At 20.3% G+C, this 22,523-nt stretch overlaps 4 protein-coding genes across 13 annotated transcripts; 2 read left to right on the forward strand and 2 right to left on the reverse strand.

Moving 5' to 3' along the window:
* Positions 1-52: 52 nt before the first annotated feature.
* On the forward strand, positions 53-2,722 carry LOC100864237 (uncharacterized). The gene is made up of 4 exons (XM_012486277.3): positions 53-140; positions 310-1,391; positions 1,717-1,904; positions 2,001-2,722. The coding sequence occupies exons 1-4, from the start codon at positions 53-55 to the stop codon at positions 2,272-2,274; spliced, it is 1,632 nt and encodes a 543-aa protein (XP_012341731.1). The 3' UTR covers positions 2,275-2,722.
* Bem46 (abhydrolase domain containing 13-like protein Bem46) lies at positions 2,569-5,474 on the reverse strand. 2 transcript variants are annotated; one of them, XM_003693504.4, is made up of 6 exons: positions 5,349-5,474; positions 4,497-4,808; positions 4,199-4,430; positions 3,928-4,121; positions 3,688-3,848; positions 2,569-3,582 (listed from the first exon to the last, which is right to left on the reverse strand). In XM_003693504.4, exons 2-6 carry the CDS (start codon positions 4,660-4,662, stop codon positions 3,310-3,312), a joined length of 1,026 nt encoding a protein of 341 aa, XP_003693552.3. In that variant the 5' UTR covers positions 4,663-4,808; positions 5,349-5,474; the 3' UTR covers positions 2,569-3,309. The 2 variants fall into 2 exon arrangements, with proteins under 2 accessions (XP_003693552.3, XP_086769070.1); XM_086912944.1 differs by having other exon boundaries at positions 5,251-5,385.
* On the reverse strand, positions 4,887-21,644 carry SCaMC (Short Calcium-binding Mitochondrial Carrier). 9 transcript variants are annotated; one of them, XR_015293529.1, is made up of 12 exons: positions 21,538-21,644; positions 20,923-21,381; positions 19,825-19,951; positions 18,990-19,077; positions 18,766-18,877; positions 10,821-10,979; positions 10,265-10,522; positions 10,026-10,193; positions 9,702-9,953; positions 9,536-9,626; positions 6,450-6,558; positions 4,887-6,343 (listed from the first exon to the last, which is right to left on the reverse strand). XR_015293529.1 is itself a non-coding variant. In XM_086912941.1 (10 exons), exons 1-9 carry the CDS (start codon positions 21,112-21,114, stop codon positions 9,552-9,554), a joined length of 1,431 nt encoding a protein of 476 aa, XP_086769067.1. In that variant the 5' UTR covers positions 21,115-21,632; the 3' UTR covers positions 6,237-6,298; positions 9,536-9,551. The 9 variants fall into 9 exon arrangements, 3 of the variants coding, with proteins under 3 accessions (XP_086769067.1, XP_003693551.1, XP_086769068.1); XR_015293530.1 differs by having other exon boundaries at positions 20,923-21,271; positions 21,538-21,641; XR_015293532.1 differs by having other exon boundaries at positions 19,815-19,951; positions 20,923-21,271; positions 21,538-21,639.
* On the forward strand, positions 5,339-7,433 carry Pgls (6-phosphogluconolactonase). Its single transcript, XM_003693506.4, has 4 exons — positions 5,339-5,474; positions 5,806-6,006; positions 6,083-6,366; positions 6,452-7,433. Exons 1-4 carry the CDS (start codon positions 5,351-5,353, stop codon positions 6,560-6,562), a joined length of 720 nt encoding a protein of 239 aa, XP_003693554.2. The 5' UTR covers positions 5,339-5,350; the 3' UTR covers positions 6,563-7,433.
* Positions 21,645-22,523: the final 879 nt, after the last annotated feature.

The following is a 22,523-nucleotide window of genomic DNA, read 5'->3' on the forward strand; positions in this document are numbered from 1 at the left end:
TACACCTTAATTACATACAATTGAAAATCAAAATTAATATAAATTTAATATAATGATTTATTTATATTTAATTGGATTTTGTTTTTTGTGGATAATACAAAATTCTATATGTAATATATGTTCAATATGTTCATGTTCAGGTAAGTAAAATTCTTTCATTTTAATAGAAACTTTAGAAGATAACTATATATTTTTTAATTTTTTATGAATAAAGTTAAATTGAATAATTATTTTTTTCATTTAAATATTAAATATTAATATATATAATAAATATTAAATATTAATATTATATATTTTTATATATTACAGTAAATGAAGAATTAGAAATTAATTGTCATGGAAAATATTTGAGAAATAATGATATGCTTAATTTTGGTTTATTACTAAATAATTATCAAGAATTGAACAAACTTATTTTATCAAAAAATAATATAGTTGATTTACCTAAAAATTTTTTGAAAAAATTAAAATGTTTAAAAAATTTGGATTTATCTGAAAATAATATAGAAAAAATATATATAACAATGTTTATAGACTTAAATAATCTTGAAAATTTAAATCTTTCTAAGAATGTATTAAAAACTTTTGACAACTCCTTACTGAAAATACTTCCTACAATGATGTCGTTAAATTTGAGTTATAATCATATTAATTCGATAGAACACGCGATGAATCAAACTATATTAAAGATTAATATACTTGATCTTTCTCATAATAATATTTCTAGTTTACCGAAAAAATTCTCTGAATTGTTAATAAATTTACAATATTTAGATCTGTCATTTAATAAAATTCAATCTTTACAAGATTGTAATTTAATACATCTAAATTCTTTGAAAATACTTCATGTAAATAATAATTTTCTTGTTACATTAAATATGCAAATATTACCGAAAACATTGGTTAAATTATATATTGGTTATAATCAAATTATGGAAATAAATAATTTAACTCATATCGAAATACTAAGTATAGAACATAATAAAATTTCTCAATTATATAGCAATTTAACAGTAGATAATTTACAACATATGAATATTAGTGGAAATATATTATCAAGTTTTCCAAATATTCTGTTTAAAAATTTGAAAATTTTGGATATATCTAACAATAAATTTACTTATATTCCTGAAGTAATATCTATTAAAAATTTTCCATTATTGCTTCAGCTTAAAGTTAATAAAAATCCTATTCAAAACTTAACAATTTCATCTGATTTAAAATTAAATTCATTCGATGCAAGTAATATAAATATGTTGAAATCTATAGAGAAAGACACATTGGCAAATTTAAAATCACTATCAAAAAATTGTATTAATATTACTATATCCAATAACAAAATGTTGACTTTTATTCATGAAGATGCTTTGAAACATATGAATTTATGTTCAGTAAGTTCTAAAATCTTATGTTCGAATATTTTCAGAAGATCGATTTTAAAAACGAGTTTAGAGTTAAAAAAAAGAAATATCGAGAAATATTCATTAAGATTTATTTATAATAAATCATATTATCGTTTTGTTATTTCTGTTTTACACGATTCTTTTATTACAACTTATTTAATTATTTACAACTTAATAAATAAAATTTAATCTATATTTTTATATACCAATTTTTATATAGTTTTTAGAATCGATCTTTCAAAATTATTTTATGAATATATTATTATTAAAATACTATAATTTAATAATATACATATATAATTTTTTGTATTAGTTAGATTTAAGTAACAATCAATTTTCCTATATAACACGAAAATTAATTATACATAATAATAGTCTTTCAACGTACAATATTAATTTACAAGGAAATCCGTTTAAATGTAATTGTACATTACAGTGGATGTTAAATGATTTAGTTCCAAAACTTTATATTGTTCGGCCTCATCTTTTAGATGATTTGAGGTATATATTTTTTAATTTTTATATAAATCATTTAGTATCAAAAATGCAAAAATGTAATATATTAATTATTTTATATATTTTGTTATATTGTACAAGGTGTTCTTGGCCTACTCAAATATCCAATATGAGAATGGTACATTGGTACGGATGGAAAAATCAAATTTTTTGTAATACATCAATTTTTAATGAAAATTTTTCAATAAATGTTGCAAGTATAATGACCACTGAAATAATAAAACTTGATTCTAGTCCTGGTTTATTAGTTGTTGTAGGAATAGCGACAACTGTATTAACAATTTTAATACTGGCAGGCATCATATGGACACAAAGAATAGCCGTAAAAAGAAGAAGAGTCAATAGAAAATTTTAAAATTTATCATTTTTTTTCAATTTATTTTTTTCTTGTGTAATTTCTACACATTTTCTTTAATTTAAAAAATTTTTTCAATTTTTTAAAGTCTCAATATATTTTATAAGAGTTTTGTTTATTAAAATTTATGTAATAATAAATAATATTTTTTTTCAATTTAATAGTGAATCATATATTTATTTTTTATTATTTTAAATTAATAACAAATTTAAGAATCATTATTTGTTTAAATATTAAATATTTTATTAATTACAAAATATCAATAAATGCATAAATAATAAAAAATCGATTAAATTCAATGTCTAAAAAAATTTTATAATTTTATATATCATTATATACATACTTATCATATAAGCTATTATCATATATGCAATTTTGTTTTTATTCAAATTTAATATCATTATTATTGAAAAAATATAAATAAATAAAATGTTATTTCTATACAATATACAGATATATATCCCTCTTTTTCTGTGTGTGTGAGCGCGCATGATGGTAGTATATAATCCTATATTTATTATGAACATCAAAATATTAAAATAAATAATAAATATACATATATTCATAATTCATATATGTAAATACATAAATATTTGTATAATTATGTATAATATATTTTTAATACAAAAACAGTTTATTTTCAATAAAAATAATTAATTAAGATTATTGTTCTTCTAATTATATTTACTTGGCAAAATGCCTTAAATATTGGAAGGATTTAAGATTTTATTTAATTATTTGTAAATTTTAATTGCAGGACAGATACTTGATTAAATTTAAATCGTAATATTTTGATGATTTCAAACACTGTACACTTGTAATATCACTTATTTTAATATACATTTTAATAAAATATTTTAATGTAAAAGATTGATCTTCATCAATTATAAGCTAAATTATGTTTATAATTAAATTGATTAATCGTATGTAATAAAAATTTATAATGTATTTAAATATAATCTATTTTTTTATTCTGTTAACCTAATATTGAAATCTTCAAAATATAGTTATCGCTTTGGACGTAATAATTTGTAATTATATATCATCTATTTGCCAATGACTAGATGTCACTGGAATCGGAGGATTTTCTCTCAATTCATTTAAAAAATTACATATATTTTTGTAATATCGCGGTTGACACCATGTTTCGTTGTGTGTACCTCCCGAAATTGAAAGTATTTTTTTACATGGACTTTTGCAATTTTTATAAAGGTCTTGCATCATATATGGTGGTACTAACGTATCCGCCAGACCAGAAATAAATAGTGTAGGTACTGTTACTGATCGCACTTTGAGAATGGATAAATACTGTAATATATTGATTTAATTATATAATTTAATGTAATAATTATTATTCATTTAATTAAAATTTTTTTATATAAAATAATTAAACATTTAGAAAAACTAATTTACCTTATTTTTATATAAAAAAAGGGGTAAGTATTGTAAACATTTTAATCCGAAAAGTAATGCAGCCATATTAGGAATACTAGTAAAAGTATTCTCAAGAATAAGACACCAAATTTTTTGTGAATTTTCTGGTTCTGTAGCTAAGTTAATAGCTACAGCTCCACCTATAATAATATTTAAACATGTTATATAATATATGATATACATTTTTTATTAGAAATAATGCATTTCAAATATAGCTACCTAATGATCTACCAAATACAATTATTTCGTTTGTATTTATATCAGTTCTACTTGATAAATAATCAATTCCTGCACGAGCATCCATATATAAACCTTCTTCGGATGGTGAACCTTGTGATAAACCATAGCCTCTATATTCTAGCATTAAAATATTACATTGTATAGTATGATATAGTCCAACTGCATTTTTTAATCTAAAATAATTATAGAATCATTATTTTATTTTTATATATAAAACTGTATAATAGAATTAATTTAAAAAATCACTTACCTATGTCCTACATTACCAGCATTGCCATGAAGAAATAATAAAGTAGGCACCTTTTTCATTTTATCTTCTGGTTGAGAAATAAAGAACATGTGTAACATTGTACCATCTCTTGATCTAGTATAAATACTTTGATAAGGTAAATTAAATATTGAAGGTGCAGGAACATAAACCCGAGAATTAGCAGGTGACTCTGGACGATATACAAGTTGATCTTCTCTATGATATAATATACCTATAAATATGTATTGTGATATCAATTTTATATTAGAGCAAAAACTACTGAAATTATTAAATTTACCTGTAGTTGCAAAGCAAAGTAGGAAGAAAGCAGAAAATCCACCATACAACCAATATAGAAGAAAACAGGCAAGTATATAAGTTCCAGAGAAAGCCCAACATTTCATAGCTATGCCTCCTAATAAACGGATGGGTTTACTGCGAGCAAGTCGCATACAAAATGACATGATTGTTATGTAGTATCTTCAAAAAATTGATTAAGAATCAGCTAAAGCACTTCTATATTCGTTAAATATATAATATGGTGCATCTTGATTTGATTATAATATTTCACTGAATTAAACATTCCAGTTATCACTGAAAATTTTATAACCTAAAATTTTTATAAAAATTACTTTATAAACATTATTCATTTCATAAAATTTTGGATTTGAATTGATAAATAAATGCATTTCGCTTTTTACATAAATTTATTATATTAGAATTTACATAGTATAAATGATATAGTTTCAATTTTTAAGATATTAGAAAATATAGATTGGAAATTTAAATTGCCGCTATTGTGTGTATTTAAATATAAATTCTATTCATAAAGTATTTAAATATCACTTATAAATTATAACTTTTTACAATAAAGAATATACTACGTGATTTCATTATAAAAAATTCATTTATAATGATTATCAATAAAAAAAGATCGCAATACAATCTTAATAAAGTTCAATATCGCAAATCACAAATTTATCACGTGCTATCGTGAATGTCCAATGCTGTATTCTGATTACTGTTAATCGATGCTATATAACTAATACCACCTTGTATCTTTATATTCAACACGAGTTCCGTTGTTCATATACAATTCTTCGTTTATTTAAGGTTACAAATTTATAAATACTATTTAAAAATTGCTTACAAATGATGGAGAAAATACTAGTTGAACCCCGAGATGGATCTGTGGTGTCATGTTTGTCTAACCTTCTCCAAACGAGTGCTGAACAAGCATTTGCAAATAGTGATACGTTCAAGGTTGGATTATCAGGTGATATAATTCAAATAAAAATTACTTGATTTATTAATTTTTAAATATCAAAAAAATTATTAGTATGATTAAATATATATTTTTATATAGACATATTTATATAATATAACAAAAGCTAATAATAATAAAAATAATAAATAATAAAATAAATTTATAGGTTACATATGCTGTAAAAAATTATTATAGGTTAACGTATATTATTTTTTTAATATAATTATTTAATTTGCATTATTATTATTTAAATTTTATATTTATTTTGTAATTTTTAAATTATAAATTATTTTTTATATTAAAATGCCAATTTAAAAATATAAAATGTTTTTTTTATCAGGAGGATCTTTAATATTATTATTGGCTCAAAGTTTACCTAATATTAAAACTGATTGGAGTAGATGGAACTTTTTTTTTTGTGATGAAAGAGTTGTTCCTTTTGATAGCAATGATTCCACTTATGGAGAATATAAATCAAACTTGATTGGAAAAATACCAATAACTGAAGATCAATTTATAAAAATTAATCCTGATCTATCTGGTAAAATATGTTTCAATCAAAAATTCAATTTTTGATTTTTTTTTATAAAATATCATTTGTTTAATTATACTTATAGCTGAAGATGCTGCAAAAGATTATATTAAGAAGATGTCCGTTTTTTTCCCTCCTGATCGTGTTCCATGTTTTGATGTACTTCTTTTGGGATTGGGTCCAGATGGACATATATGTTCTCTTTTTCCTGGTCATAAACTTTTGAATGAAGCCAGTTTATGGGTCTGTCCTATAAATGATTCTCCTAAGCCACCACCATCTCGTATTACTCTTACTCTTCCTGTGATAAATAATGCAAAAAAATGCATATTTGCTGTTACCGGATCTAGCAAAGCAGAAATTATTAAGGTAATTATTTTATTAAAAATTAAAGAAAAATAATTTAATTTGTATGAAAGCTATTATTTTACTTTAAATATTTAATATCTCACAGCGAATTTTGCAAGACAAAGAAAATTTGCCAGCTGCTCGTGTACAACCACACAATGGAGAATTATATTGGATCTTAGATGAAGCTGCTGCAAAATTCTTAGGAACAGCCTAAACAAGATATTCAATGAAATTAACTTACATTCCACGTCAATATTTTATGCTAATTCTCAAAAGATTTCAAATATATATATATATATATATATATATATATATTTCTTATTTGAAATATTTAATGAAAAATTGATATTTTTTTATAATTTATTGCTCAATAATTTTTATATTTTCTTATTATCATTTAATCTATTTTATGTTATTCTGTTGTAAATTTTAATATTTATAAATTTCAAATATTTTATTTTTCTATTTGAATTTATAAACATTCAGTTATAGCAGATATAAAATATAATAAGATAAAGAATTTTTACTAAATCATATTATTAATTATCATCAAATTTCAATTTATATTCATTATATTATTTTAATAAATTTACAAAATTATATAAAAAAAAATGAAAATGATAAAAACTTTGTTTAAATAATATGGATATGATATCATTGCCAGAGTTAAAAAATATATAAATTTTCAGCAATATTTATTTATATATAAAAAGAACATATAAAAAAAATTTATGATACATATATTCAACATTATACGATTCGATTATAAATTTATCATAAATTATATTTTAAAAAAATATAAATAAAAATATTTTTAAAAAATTAAATCAAATAAACAATAAAATGCACAAAAAAATATATAGTTTTAATTTATAATTTTGTTAAATTACAAAATTTAATAAATAAAATTACTGAATTAAAATTAAAATTTTTATGATAAAAAAATATACATAAAAGAATAATCATATTTTTATTATTATATTATGAATAGAATGATATAACACATTTATTTTGTCATAATTTCTATTTAATTCTGCATTCTAATCATGAAACATGAAATTATTTTGAATATATTTTGTTTCCAAAGAAAAATATAATTGCAATTTTTTATACAGAAGTAAATAGATATATCTAATATATATATATATAATAAAGAATTATGTATGCACTTTGCAAATTATAAAAGATATTCTTTGGTGATTTATATTAAAATGAATAAATATTAATAAATAGGTATGTAGCAAAAAATATTTTGATACGATGCATATGTTTTTGTATATTATCATTATCATATATAAATTATTAATATGTATGTATAGTTTGAGGCAGGAATATCATGTGTGACGTATTTAATAGATAACATTCAGTCGAATTCAATAACCAATGTTAATTAGTTAGGAACTAGACTTTTACAATAATTTAATATATTTATATAATATTTAAATATTTATATTTATATATTTATATAAATTATACTTATAATTTCTATATGCTTTTTAATTTCTTTTTAATATAAAAATGTTATATGTATGATGAATATCATAAAAAGATTTAAAAAAAAAAAAAATTAATCACAATGATTTTCACAAGACTTAATTGTCAATTTCATTATAATATGTAATAATGCGTAATTCGTAAAACATTTTAATTTCGTACAATATAAATATATATAATTTTTTTTTTTTAAATTTATATGAATTTTAAGAAATTCTATTTGTAATATAGTGAACATTCTATTAACTTAAAAGCAATCGAAAATTATATATTTCTACGTAATATAATACATAAAATGTTTTAATTACTTTATAAAAGATTAGTAATTTTTAACTGTTTTACTTATATTTTATTTTTTATATTAAAAATCTAATGAAAAATGTAAAAGGATATCTTTAATTCATAAAAATAATATCTAAAACTTCATTGCAATTAAATTGAACAGAAATTATTTGAACAGAAAGTTATTATTCTTTATCATTTTCAATTAAGACTCATGATTATTTCTGCAATTATTCTGAAAAAAGAAGTAAACAGACACGGATATAATACCATATCTCGATATACTTCTTTGGAGCCTAAATATATATTATTTATAATACATAGAATATACATAATTCATTGACAAAATTCACTAATGAGACTATTACTAAGAACAATATATGTGACAAATATAATATGGAGAATAAACCATTCGTAAAACAAATTTAACATATAAATTATAAAAATGTAGTTTTCGCAATAACTCATAGCATAACATCTTATGCGATAAGCGGATTCATTATTATTATTATTATTGTTGTTGTTATTATTATTATAATTATTCATCATTATTATTGTTATTGTTGATATTATTATTATTATTATTATTATTATTATTACTATAATTATATTATTATCATTAATATTATTATTAAATACTGGAAGATATTTACGTTAAAAATTAAATATATTTTTAAAATTAATAGGATGTTATGCATTGAATTATATTTTTAAAATTTATCTTATAATCATATATATCACAGTAATAATATAATTTGATCTTACTACTTTCAAAAAATTGTATAATGTATTTTTAAATAATACATTCATATATTTTCATAAAATTATATCTCATGCATTTTATTATCTGACTTTTGAAACTTTGCTATTGTATGAAGAATTTTTTTCTTCTTGTTATTACAACTACCAGTCATACTTCATGATCTTATATATTTCATAAAAAAAAAAAAAACAATCAAAATGAAATTATAAGTCATAATACTTTTTACTAATTACCTTTGTACTATCATTTCTACTTTTAAATTAAAAATCTATATTTTTGTTTTTCTTTACTGAAGTAAAATAAAAATAACAATGAATATAATTAAATTAATTAATATAATATATTCACAAGTATATAAATCTCGTTGAAAATTATTCAAATTCTTTGTATTGACCATTCTTATTATACTTATTTTCTTATTTAAATTCTTTTATAAATATGTATTCTATATTGTAATAATATGATACAATTGAAAAATGGCAAATGCTTAAATAATTGTAAAAGCATCAAGTTAACAATAAATAAGCGATGTTACATGTAACAAAAGGCAAAATATGCCAAATTGCTCAATACCCCAACCAACGACTGGTATGTTTGTATATTTTAATATAATGTAATTAAAAAATAATTTAATTAAATTAATATTACCTAAAATAAATAATCATCACGTCATATTAACACCCAAAAAATCTCTAACAGTTTCATATACTATATAACTAATGGATACAGCTGGTGCCACCTAAAAGAGAAAGACAATTAATATAATTAATAATTTTAGAATTGGTCAAATTTTGTTATTCAAGTTATTTCATACCTTTAAAAAATTTGGAGTTAAGCCTCTGTATAAACCGCGAATTCCTTCATTTTTAATAATGTCTTTAAAAACAGCAATCATAGTATTTGGTTTTCCTGGTGATATATCTGCTTGTAACCGTGTTCTAACTAATGCTAAAGGATATGAGCACACTTGACCGGCTGTACTTGAAGCTGTTCCACATAATAATAATATCCAAAAGGGTGGTTGTTCATTTTTATCATGTGTTCGTAAATACCTGTTTTTCAAAGTCTGTAATAAAAAATAGTAAATAATAATATTCCAAAGATTATTAAATATTAATTATTTCAATTTTATATTTACTTCATATACAGCCAAATCAATACCAGCATATGGAATTATTCCCATTAAATTAGGAATATAGCCTCTATAAAAAGATTTTAAACCTCCTTGTTTATATATCTTTTTTGTTGCATCTACTAAACCTGAAAACTCTCCTGTTTTTCTAAGTGCAAATCTAGTTTTGAGTACCTATAATATCATGAATAATATCATTATAAAATAATAAATATTTTAGATATTATGATTTGTTAATTGTATACCTCAAGTGGATATATAGCTGATTGACTAATTCCACCAGCTAATGATCCCGCCATTAATCGTTCGTAAAGACCGAGCTCTCTAACATCATCTCCTTTAATCGCTCTTTTAATTTGTTCATAGGCCATAAATTTCAACGCGCTTTCTGGTCCGATTTTAAGTACATTTATACCATTTCCTCTCCACAAACTAAGAGAGCCACCTTCACGAAGCATATACCTGAAGCAACTTTTGATTTTGCAATGTCGCGTTCCATGCACCTAAAAATATTTTTTGTAAAACAAATAGAACTGAATACTACATTTAATTTTGATTATTTTTTATTATTTTTTATTTTATATTTATATTTTTTAATATTTATTACGTATCTAATATTATGATTATATTATCTATTAAACTATAATTATCTTTTAATTTCTATTAATAATTAAATTTTTTTCTTTAAATTTAATTTTTTTGTTTCTTATCTTCTTTAAATTTAATATGTTATATACATTAAGTTAAATATTATTTGGTAAATCAAAGATTTTTATATCTGAAATATTCTTATAAACCTACCTGTAGATAAACTTTAATACGATCTAAAGGTGCAGTACATGTGCGTGATACACCACCTGCTACGCCACCGGACACCAAATGTCGCCACCACATTCCGGAGACCATCTCACCAGTTGTAAAATCCTCGGGGACACCAATATCTTCCCCGATGTCCATATACTGAAAAGAGAACAGTAACCAATGAAATTATTAAAATTTATTCTTTTGCATAAATACATGTTCTTATTAATGAACACACCGAAAATGAACCACCGCTTTGCATATTGAAAAGAATTGTACCGCGAAAATGTAGTTTAAACTTCGATAAATCGTGCATGATTAATTCATTAATGATTAATCTTTTACCCGCCATATTCTGTGACTGACATCTAGCATTTATGCATAAATATATATTTATGTCATTGTTGCCAAAATATGTAAAAAAAAAACCTTATTAATTTATAATTATATATAATCTAGATTACATGATCTACATTGGCTTAAAAATAATTAAATCAGATATAAATATTTCAAAATTTATTAGAACGTCATTAATTTTAATTTCAATTATTATTTAAAAAAAATAATTTTAACCATTATCTGAAAAATATTTTTCAACATTTTTTAAATTAATATCCATTGATCCTCTTCAATCTAGTTGAAATACATAGCTAGCTATGTTTTGCTTAAACCAATAAGTCTGCGTACCACGTGTCAGATAATTCTTGAACTCCGATCAAGTATATATATTTTTCAGATTACTTTAGACATGGATTTTGAACTTTTGTTTTGTTATAAACATTATATCATATTTTGCAATTAATCTGTTTTCTTTTTTTAATAATATGATTATTAAAAAAAGGTATTATATAGCTAATATTAGGTGACATACTAATATTATAATATAATACTATAATATCATAATACTAATACTATAAAACTGATTTCTTTAAATTTTAAACTTAAATTTCAATTACAAAACACGTATCAGTGTTTAGAAAATATTTTGATATTTTAAGTTAAAATTTTGAATAATCCTATTATATAAATATAATTTTGAAAATACATAATTTTTAATAAAATTTTGTTCATTAGATCTAAATAAAATAGATAAAAATGCAGAAAAGAAAAATATTTAGCAGTTTTATAAACTTGTTATTTATCATCACTTGCATTCATTGCAAATAGTTAAATATATGGCAAATTAACATTAATCTAAAAAAACGAACATTTATTATCAATTCGATCGTTTATATATTTATTTTTAAAACGTCCTATGTTTAAACATAGATATGATCATTAACAGATAAGCATTCGAAATAAAAATTCGTGTTATTTATTTTCATTTACTTATATTCTATTTTTTTTGGCAAAATTGTTAAATAGCAATAAATTAAATGTTTCATGAACGATGAAATTTTTTTTTAATATATTTTCTATTGTAAAACAATGAAAACTCAGATTTCATTTTCATCTGGACAAGTTATATATAAGAAAAATAGAAACAACTACAAAAGACCTTGATGCAGTAAGGTTTCACTAAATTAGATTTCGACCTTGCATGCTTTTGATTGATTGCACAAGCAACTATTATCAATGTTTTGCGTGAAAAAAAATTCATAACGATATCCATTAATCATTATAAAATTACAATTTTAATTTTTTAAACTTTATAAAAAATTTTTTAATTACCATAATTAATATAAAAAATATACATATTTTTGTTCAATCTTAAATCATAGCTCAATATGTCACAAAAATAAATGTTAGTATGTTTAAAATAATATATAAATAGTATATAATAAATTAAAAATGAATAGAAAACATATGAAATAATTTTTATGATAATAAAATATGTTTATTGAAAATTTTTTTTTAGAACTGTCAAATTAATCAAGATTAAATAAAATGAATTGAAAATGTATCAATCGTAGATACTTAACTTTATGTAAAACTGAAGTGCGATATCTGTATCGATATCCACGCTATCCATCATTGAACGGATCTCTCATTATTTTTTTTGAAGATTACACGATGTTGTATAAAACTCTGATTAAAATTGGATAAATTTAAAGACCAAAAGATACAAAGAAATGGTTTTCTGTAGTTAAATTGGGCTACAAGCCAATAAACAGTTTGATGTCTTGCCTAATGTTAGCTATAAAATCTCCTTCAATATAACTAATATTCTTCCGATGTAAGAAATTTTTAATTACAAAATATTATTTTGAATTTACCTAAATAGAGAAAGTAAAATAAAATAATTTAATTAAGATATATAATATAACTTAATAATGATTTGATTTTGATCTAAGACTTTTCTTTTTATTTTATCGAAATAAAAGAAATATCGAAATTATATATATGTAAATATATATATTTCTGCATAAAATAAATAGTTTGGATTAATATAACATGTACGCCAAATTAATTTAAGTATGCTTTGATTAAAATGATATTTGATAAGATTAATTAAAAATCTATTAAATTCGATATCAAACTATTAATTTTTTTTTATGAAAATAATAAGTGAAAATATCACTTATTATATTTATTATATTTATTTATTATTATTTATTTTATATTTGTATTAAAAAATAAAATTTTTTTAATAATTATATTTATTTTTTATCAAAAATCATCAAAGTGCAATAAAATATACGCGGAATCATGTTGTTTTAAATTATAAAATACAAATGGAAATACTTAATGACAGTTAGAACTTAGGAAAATCGATATTCCGACTCAAGTGTCAGATAACAATTGCCCAGTTACTAGCTCCAATACTTACTTTATACTGAGATATTAAATATATTTGTTTTATAATATTATCAATATTTTTCTCAATATGTATGTATATTTTTGCAATTTTTATATTTAAAAAAATATAAGATTGTAACATTAATTTTTTATTTTTTTTATACGAATTATTGTTATTCATTTTTGTAAGAATTTAAAATGATTATTATTTTAATAAATATTTTTTTATATGAATGAATATTGTGCAATTTTGTATTAATAAAATATATATTATATTTGTAAAATATAATTATATGCAATTATATAATATTTTTAAGTATCTCTGAAATATAATTTTTGGCAATCCAACATACAATATGTTATTAAATTTTCATAAATCACAATTTATTAATTTGATTTAAAATTTTTTACAATCAAACTGTGAAATTTTTATCATAAACATACAAAATCGAATTTTTATGAGCATAATTAGATATTTATTCCTCAAATATCGAAAATAATACTATTTTTTATTTTTTTGAATATCTACATACATTATTGTAAAAACATTATAATAATGTAATATAACAAATATAAAAAATTTATTAAAAAATTATTTATTATTTATTAATGTATTAAATAATTAATTTATTATTTGAGTATTATAAAATAAGTAAAAAAAAATGCATTTTGAACTTACAATTAAATACATTACAAATTTAAATTATTAAACTAAAATAATATATTTTATGAAAAAAATTGAATCATTAATAAAAAAAACAGCAATAAACATAAATGTAAAGAAAAGTAATGAATCTAAGATAAATATAAAACATAAAGTACATTATTAATAAAAAAAACTTTTTAAAATCTTAAATGTTACAACCATAAAGATCAAAATTCTTAATTTTTAAAAAATTGTTATTTTTTAATAGCAATAATAATATAATAGTAAAATTTCATTTAATTTTCAATATTTTATTATATTATCATATTATATTATATTTCATTATATCAAGTTAATTAAATAAATTGCATATATTTATAAAATAATACATCTACTAAAAGAAAGTTTGAATTCATATTTTTTATAATTTACAAAGATATATACTATTAAAATTAAAATTAAACATTTATTATAAATATTTTTATGAATAATTGTAATTTCTTGATTTAATTATTGGAGTTTTATTTGTAATTATGAAATTTGAATTTTGATGTTATATACTAAATAAAAATAATTCAAACTAAATAATTCAAACTAAAATGTCAAACTAAAATAGTTTATAATAGAAATGATCTTCGTCAATTTTGTATTTTTTTTCAGAACTCTAGTTTTTATTTATGTAATAAATTAAATTTTCATTAACAAAACATTAATTAATCATTATCATATTATTTGTATCTAATTAAATCATTAAATTATGAATTATATAATTAAAATTATACAAAAGTGATTTTTATTGTATTCTTCAATTATAAAAATTCCCGCGTAAAGTTATACATGTAATATTTGTGCAAAACATGAAATATTTATGCAAAACAACTTAGAATAAATCAAAGAAAGAAAAGAAGTAACATTAATGATCATCATATAATATTTTACGAATATTGGACACACATTCGTAATTAATATAAATCTTATTTTCTACATATGATCAAACATGCTTAAAAGAATTTAATAAACTTTCTTATAATAAATATTTTTTTTTTAGTATATTTAAGAATAAAATATTTATATAACATACATTTGTTATATTAACTATCATTTACTGTATAGAGAAAGTCATTGAATTATTAATGGTAATTATTCAAATAGTAATACAAATAATATCCTGTTTCTTGAATATGTCAAGTAATAATTTGACGCAAAAAAATGTTCTGTTAAAGCTTTACCAAAATTAAATTAATTTCACAAAACTATGTCTTAAAAAATAATAAAATAAATTTTCGGTTTCTTGATCATTTCCCACGTGATATTTTCAGCCATAACCTCTATACAATTATAACCTCTTATAGATATAAGTAGACGTATTATATATACAAAAAATTTCTTGATTTGCCTATCTACGAAATTTTAAAAAGAAACTTCATTATAATTTGTAAAATGAAGTTTCTATAAAAATATAAAATAATAAAAATTAATTGTTACAAAATTAAATTACATTTTTAATCCCTCTTTTTTTTTTTATAGTATTATATACAAGTTTAAGATAAATCAAAATTGCACTGAATTAATCTTAATTTTTTTAATTCATTATTTATTTCAGTATTTATGTATATAGTTATATTATTATTGGATAAGAAGAAACACTTACCCTTTGCAATAATTCATGATAATTTTGAAGAAATTCCTCACAGACCGGACAAGTAGATGAAATACAATCATGTTTCAAAAATCCTGAATTTTTTAATGTATACATTATTTCAGAAATAAAAATTAATAAGAACTACATTCACTAAATTTTTTTCTTTTTAATACCGAAAAGTTGAACTAAAATTTAGCAGATTCAACACTTAAGATTGCGAAATAAACATGAGGATAAATATGAAAACATAAATAATAATAGGTAAAACTTATCGAATACAAGAGAATTAGATATAACGAGCCTCGCCATTAGTCAGCGGTTTGAGAGCTCGGAGTCCAATCTCAAGACTAAAAAGTGCCATCGAGAAATAGTATAAGAATTGAAACAAAGATATCTTTCGTTTAGTCGAGAAAGCCCCCCTCCCCTTCCCCACTATTTTCTTGCAATATCTACAGTGTGCGTCACGTTTCTTAAAGTAGTTTCAATATTCATCATAAACTGGTTTTATAATTTGTTAAAATAATTACTATAATTTAATGGTTATTTTATATTATTGAAAAGGTTATTATTGATATAATATTTTATCAATACATTAATAATAAATACATGAAAACATAAAAACATAAATAAAAAAATTTTGTGATTATATTATGATGTTAATAAAATTATTTTTGAATCAATAAAATTTGCAATTTGAAATTAAATAATTTTTTCTACATCTTTGTTAAAAATATTTGATAAAATTTATTTTCAAATATATTAACAATGATGAATAACACAATATTATTACAAAAATTTAATCCCTTGTTAATATTTCAATTTAGAGCAATTGTGTATTATAATTGACACATTATCATATTTGAGAAGGACATGTAAGCACGTGGCCTCACTTCATGTGAAAGTTTATTTTGATATAAAAATCATCGTAAAAGATAAATTATTCAATCATATAGCAATTATATACATTTTTACAATAGTCATAATAAATACTATAAAATAAAATCTACAAATAAAATAAAAAGATGGAGTATTAAACAAAAAAATGAAATTTTGTTTATGTAATATTGATTTTTGCGTAATATTTATACTGTATATATAGAAGACACATACATGTAGATATATACCTATATATACTATAGATCTATAGATATTACATATGTACACACACGCGCGCGCGCACACACACACACATACACACACACACACACCTCGCATGCACAATATACTACATTTCAAACATAGCACATGCATTATATGAATAATGAAATATGTCATTTTATAACAATATATAATCCAAAACAATAAAAAATCGAATAATAGATCTTCATTCAATAATAAAATGTGTCATTCTATGACAATTATATCATATTCAAAATAATAAAAAATTGAATAATAGATTTTTATTCAAAAATATTGTTTCATTTTAACAAAACATTTAAAATTTATTAACTTATGAATAAAATTAATTTTTGAAAAATATTTATATATCCAATAATATATGCAATATATATTTTATAAAAAAAAATGATTTATAACATAAAAATATATTTTATCTTTTTTTATAATTATAAATTATTTATTAAAATTTCAAATTTCATTTTTAAAAAATGTTTAATTTTAAATTTAAATATTAATTTTGTATTTATTTTATAATTAAAATTCCTAGTATGAAACAATGATTTCATATAGTAAGTATATACGGCTGATGAAATATTGCGAAATACTTCATCATAGTAAAAAATTTTGCTTTTGTGATTAAATTTAAATTATATAATAAATTAATATATAATAATAAAATTGTAATACTTCTCATTATCTTATATACTTCATTATATATCTTTATTATATATCTAATATTTAATTTACTTTATAGTAATTATAAAATATTGATTTTTATCATTGTTTTTTTTGTTATTGATCATTATTTAAAATATAATGTTTTTATAAACAATAATCTGATATTTTATATTATTTTTTAAGTGTATAATTATGAAAATTATATAAATTAAAATTATTTAATTAAATTTTTATTTATAATTGATTATTAATATAGTCCAGTAATGATTAAGTATTTGACAAAAGATATAAAATGAAATATAATTACATGAAATTATAATTAAATTACTAATATTTCAAATAGCTTATTTTATTAATCATTAATATATTGAATTATTCAATGATTTCCTTTCTATTAAATAAAAACAGAAAAGAGAAGTAATTGAAAATTCCGTCGGCGATATCTTTTATTTCATCACTTTTACTTTTAACTAACATTTTCACTATTTGAGATCGAGCTATTTATGATATAATATGGATTACATTTAAAAAAATTTAAGTTTTATATTCACGAAACATCATTCGATCTCTCAATCTTTCTTTGGTTAGTAGGACTATGATTATCAATAAGTCAGTTTTGCAAAATTAAAACAGCGCATGTGTAAGAAAAGCTAACCTCAATAGCGCATGCGTGTGAAATCAAGTTAAAAAGAGCAGGGAATACGATATAGCGGGGAAAGGTGATAGAAACAGCTGCAAACTATCAAGGTCATTTTGAATGACAATCGTTACGTCACATCTTCGGTCGAGCCCTCTTTGTCGACGAATCAGAAACTTGAATCAACTCAATCATTTTTCCATACATATATAAATTACATCCTAAGTTCATTGTACAATTAATATATGTAAAGTGCAAACATTTCTGGAGTTATTTGTATTATTAAATTTATATTTCAATATATATAGAATAGTAAGGTAATAATTTTTTGTTGATATAGATAGATATAGTGTATATAGATATAAACTAATATATAGATATATAATTATAAGTTTATAAGTATCTATATAATATGTAACATATAAAATAGTGTAAATATATTTAATTTATAATTTATTATATATGAATTACATTAATTACTTACATTTGTATGATGCCAATATTCAATAAGACCCAAAAGATCGGAACTTGGCGCGTAAAGCAAAAAATCTCGCCATTCGTTAAAACTTATAGTGAGGCTTCCATCTTTGTCCATCCTATAAGTCAATATTACAAATTGTATTTCATTTTTTGCAAATTTATATAAATAAAAAATTCACATATATTATATATGTTAAATATAAAAATAAAATATTCCATTAAACTTACCGTTGCAATAATTTCTTTGCTTCATTGAAATCCATTTTTATTCCCAATTCTTCAAATGCTTTTATTAATTCCTCTAAATCAATTTTACCTACGAATTAACGATATGATAATATAAAAAATATATTGTTATAGTTTAAATATATTAAATACAATTTATATAAAAAAATAATTAAATGAAGAATAATTATTATTATTATTTTATGAATTTTTAAGTTGTGACTTATTTGATTATTATTAAGATTATATTCAAGATAATTATTTGTATATAAAATATGTTTTATAAGTTATCATTTATATAAAACTATTTCTTATTTTTTAAAAAATTTTTTCGTGAAATTACATTTGAAAAAATTAATCAAATTCTATTTTTTTTATATTTTTATTTATATATAATTTATAACATAAAGATTTTTAGAAACTTTGGTTATACGTACAAAGTATAATTTTAAATTAAAAAAAAAACCTAATGATTATATAGTTGTACATAGTTGTATGTACGATTTTCATTAATATATATTTATTATTAAAAATTGTGATTAGTTTTAAAAATCATATTACGATCTCTAATAAAATTTTATAAGAGATTAGAAGATTATATTAATAATGAAATATCAAATAAAAAATTTAAAATGATTTTTATAGTTTAAATAATACATAAACAAAAGTTAATATTTAATATTATTAAATATATTTTATTAGAATTTGAATCAATAGATAAAAGTCAATAGATAAAAAATTATTTCATATAGAAATTTCTTGAGAAATAATTAACAAATATATATATCTTTCCCATTATATACGCTAAATAATAATTATTTTTCGTACATCTACTGACCATCCTTATTTGTGTCAAGATGTGAGAATTGTAAACGCAGATTTTTTTCGTGTTCGCGGACATAATGTATAAATTCTGCAAGTGTGATATCACCGCTCTTAGTACTATCCGATCTGGCTAAAAATCTCTGAAAAAAAAAAACTTTTGAATTATATAAGACTTATAAGTCAGTACATACAGTTACAGATTATTTTATTAATTTTTTATAAAATGAAAAATTTATATAATATTTTTATATCATTCATATAATATTTTTTATTGATAAACAAATAAACATTTTTATGAATTTGAATATTAGAATATTTTATTGTATTTAGAAAATATTATAAAATTGGATAATAACCTTAATGAAACTATGTAAATTGTATTAAGTAACAACTATATATAGGATACATATGTACCCCGGTTTCGAGAATATCCATGACAATCTTTTTTTCTTTTTCCTTATCAAATAAAATTTTTCAAATATATAAAATTAATAATTTATAAAGCACTTTTAAAAATTCAAAATCATTATTATTAATTACGAAATTGAAATAAAAATTTTATGAAATGTTTAAGAATTCAAAGCTTTGCTTATATATCACAATTAAAATAAGTCATTCAATTTATCTTATAATAAATATTAATTTATAGCACTATTTATTGTTTTTATTTTTTATCTATTATTACTTAAAATATAATATTTAAATAATACCATTTTTTATAAATTTTATAAAACAAAATAATTTTTTTATTGAAATTATTGAAATCATTAAAAATTAAAATATTACATATAAAACATATCATATTATTTATTATTAAAGACTAACATTTTTAATATATTCGCAATAAATATTTATCGCTTAATATAAGGGTATGTCTTTATTGGAATTATATATATATGAGATATATTTTATAAATTTTCAATTACATTTAATAATAATATAAAAAAATGAAATCATAATACATGTAAATATTGGTTTAAAGAATAGAAAGAATAGAATATCATATAAATAATGACTTTCATTCGAAATTCGAAAATTGCATATATCTATAATTCGATTGTATGCTATTAGTATTTTTTAAATTATTTTTAAATTATAAAATTATATATACCTCCGCATAATATTTATCAACACCCACATCACGAAGTGCCTTGGACAAATCTTTTACATCAATTCTTCCATTTCCATCTAAATCTAATTTTTGAAATATTTGTTCAAATCTTTTCTCGTCTTCTGCCGGCAACTCATGTAGATAATGCGGTGGCATTATGCTATGCACCGCGCTTCTTCGACCATTAGGCATTGTTCTTTATCAATTTTTATGAAATATTGAAACTCTTTCTAATATATGCGTGTATATTATTATCCGAAGTTTTATTTTTTAACAATATATACTTTCCAAACTTTCTGCAAGCTCTTAATATCATTACTAAATGGAGCGTTTCGATCGTTACACACGCCTACGATGAAATTCATAACTATACACACGTGGTATTATACGATAGACATTGATTTTTTAACCATTCGCGCACTTTCTACTAATAAATTAATGTGATTCTTTTGTGTTGTGCTGTCAAATTAAATAATAGGAAATTTTGAAAAAATTTTATATTGTCAAAATAAATAACACATATAAAGAAATAATATATAAGCGCATAAAAAAAGAATTTAAATCTTTACACTCTAGATTATTGAATAAATATGCTTCAATTAACTGTATATTCACCATATAAAGTAAAACCATACCATCTTCCCCCACGTTTGTATCTGAACAATTGTCTACGCACAACTAAGTTCGATGCCGCTGGAATGTCCTGTTCCGCATTCGACAATAATTGAAGACGCCATCTGATGATACGTTTGAGAAATATTTTTTTGCACTTTGATTTTTTAAATGCATTCTTAAAATTCATATTTTATTAAATTTATAATATCATAATAATGGATAGGAATTATATAGCGAAAAATGTACATTTTTGTTGAATAGATAAATATATTACACTCTCACTTATAGTACACTTTTTAGAAAATACAATAAATTTTATGAATGTTTCTAGACGATACAAAATGTTCAAAAAATTTTATTTCGAACATTATCCTCAAACAATGTTTCTATTGTATATTATCAAAATATTCGTACTTCAAATTTTTTGTGCTTATATGCAACGAAAAAAAATAATAAAATTATAATATATAAATTTAAACATTTTTTAAAGCATTTTTCAATAAAACATATCAAATATTTATAGTAATTAAATCTCTAGTTTATAATTATATGAATGCTATAATACGAATATTTTTATTTATTTCTCAATATTTTAAAGCAATGAAATCAGGATAGTATTATTAAAATTATCACATATGTATATTATAATGACTTTTTCCATAGTTATTTATTTTAGAAAAATACATTAAAAATGCCAGACTAACAATTATGTCAAACACAATAGGCAATACGAATATATAATATTACTTAACATAATTATAATTATAACATACATTAATATCTTTTATTTAAATTTAATAAAATAAATATATATATATATATATATATATATATATATATATATATATATATTTTTTTGATTTTTCTTATCAAAAAATTTTAATTAAATAATTTTTAATGAAAAAAAATTCTGAATTCTAGTAAAGAAAATAATTCTGAAATATACATATATGCATTGCCTATTATGCTTACAACTAACGTAACGA

This window comes from Apis florea, unplaced genomic scaffold (genome assembly GCF_048593485.1).
Source record: "Apis florea isolate Af1SG1 unplaced genomic scaffold, ASM4859348v1 contig_3493_pilon, whole genome shotgun sequence".
Lineage (NCBI taxonomy): Eukaryota > Metazoa > Arthropoda > Insecta > Hymenoptera > Apidae > Apis > Apis florea.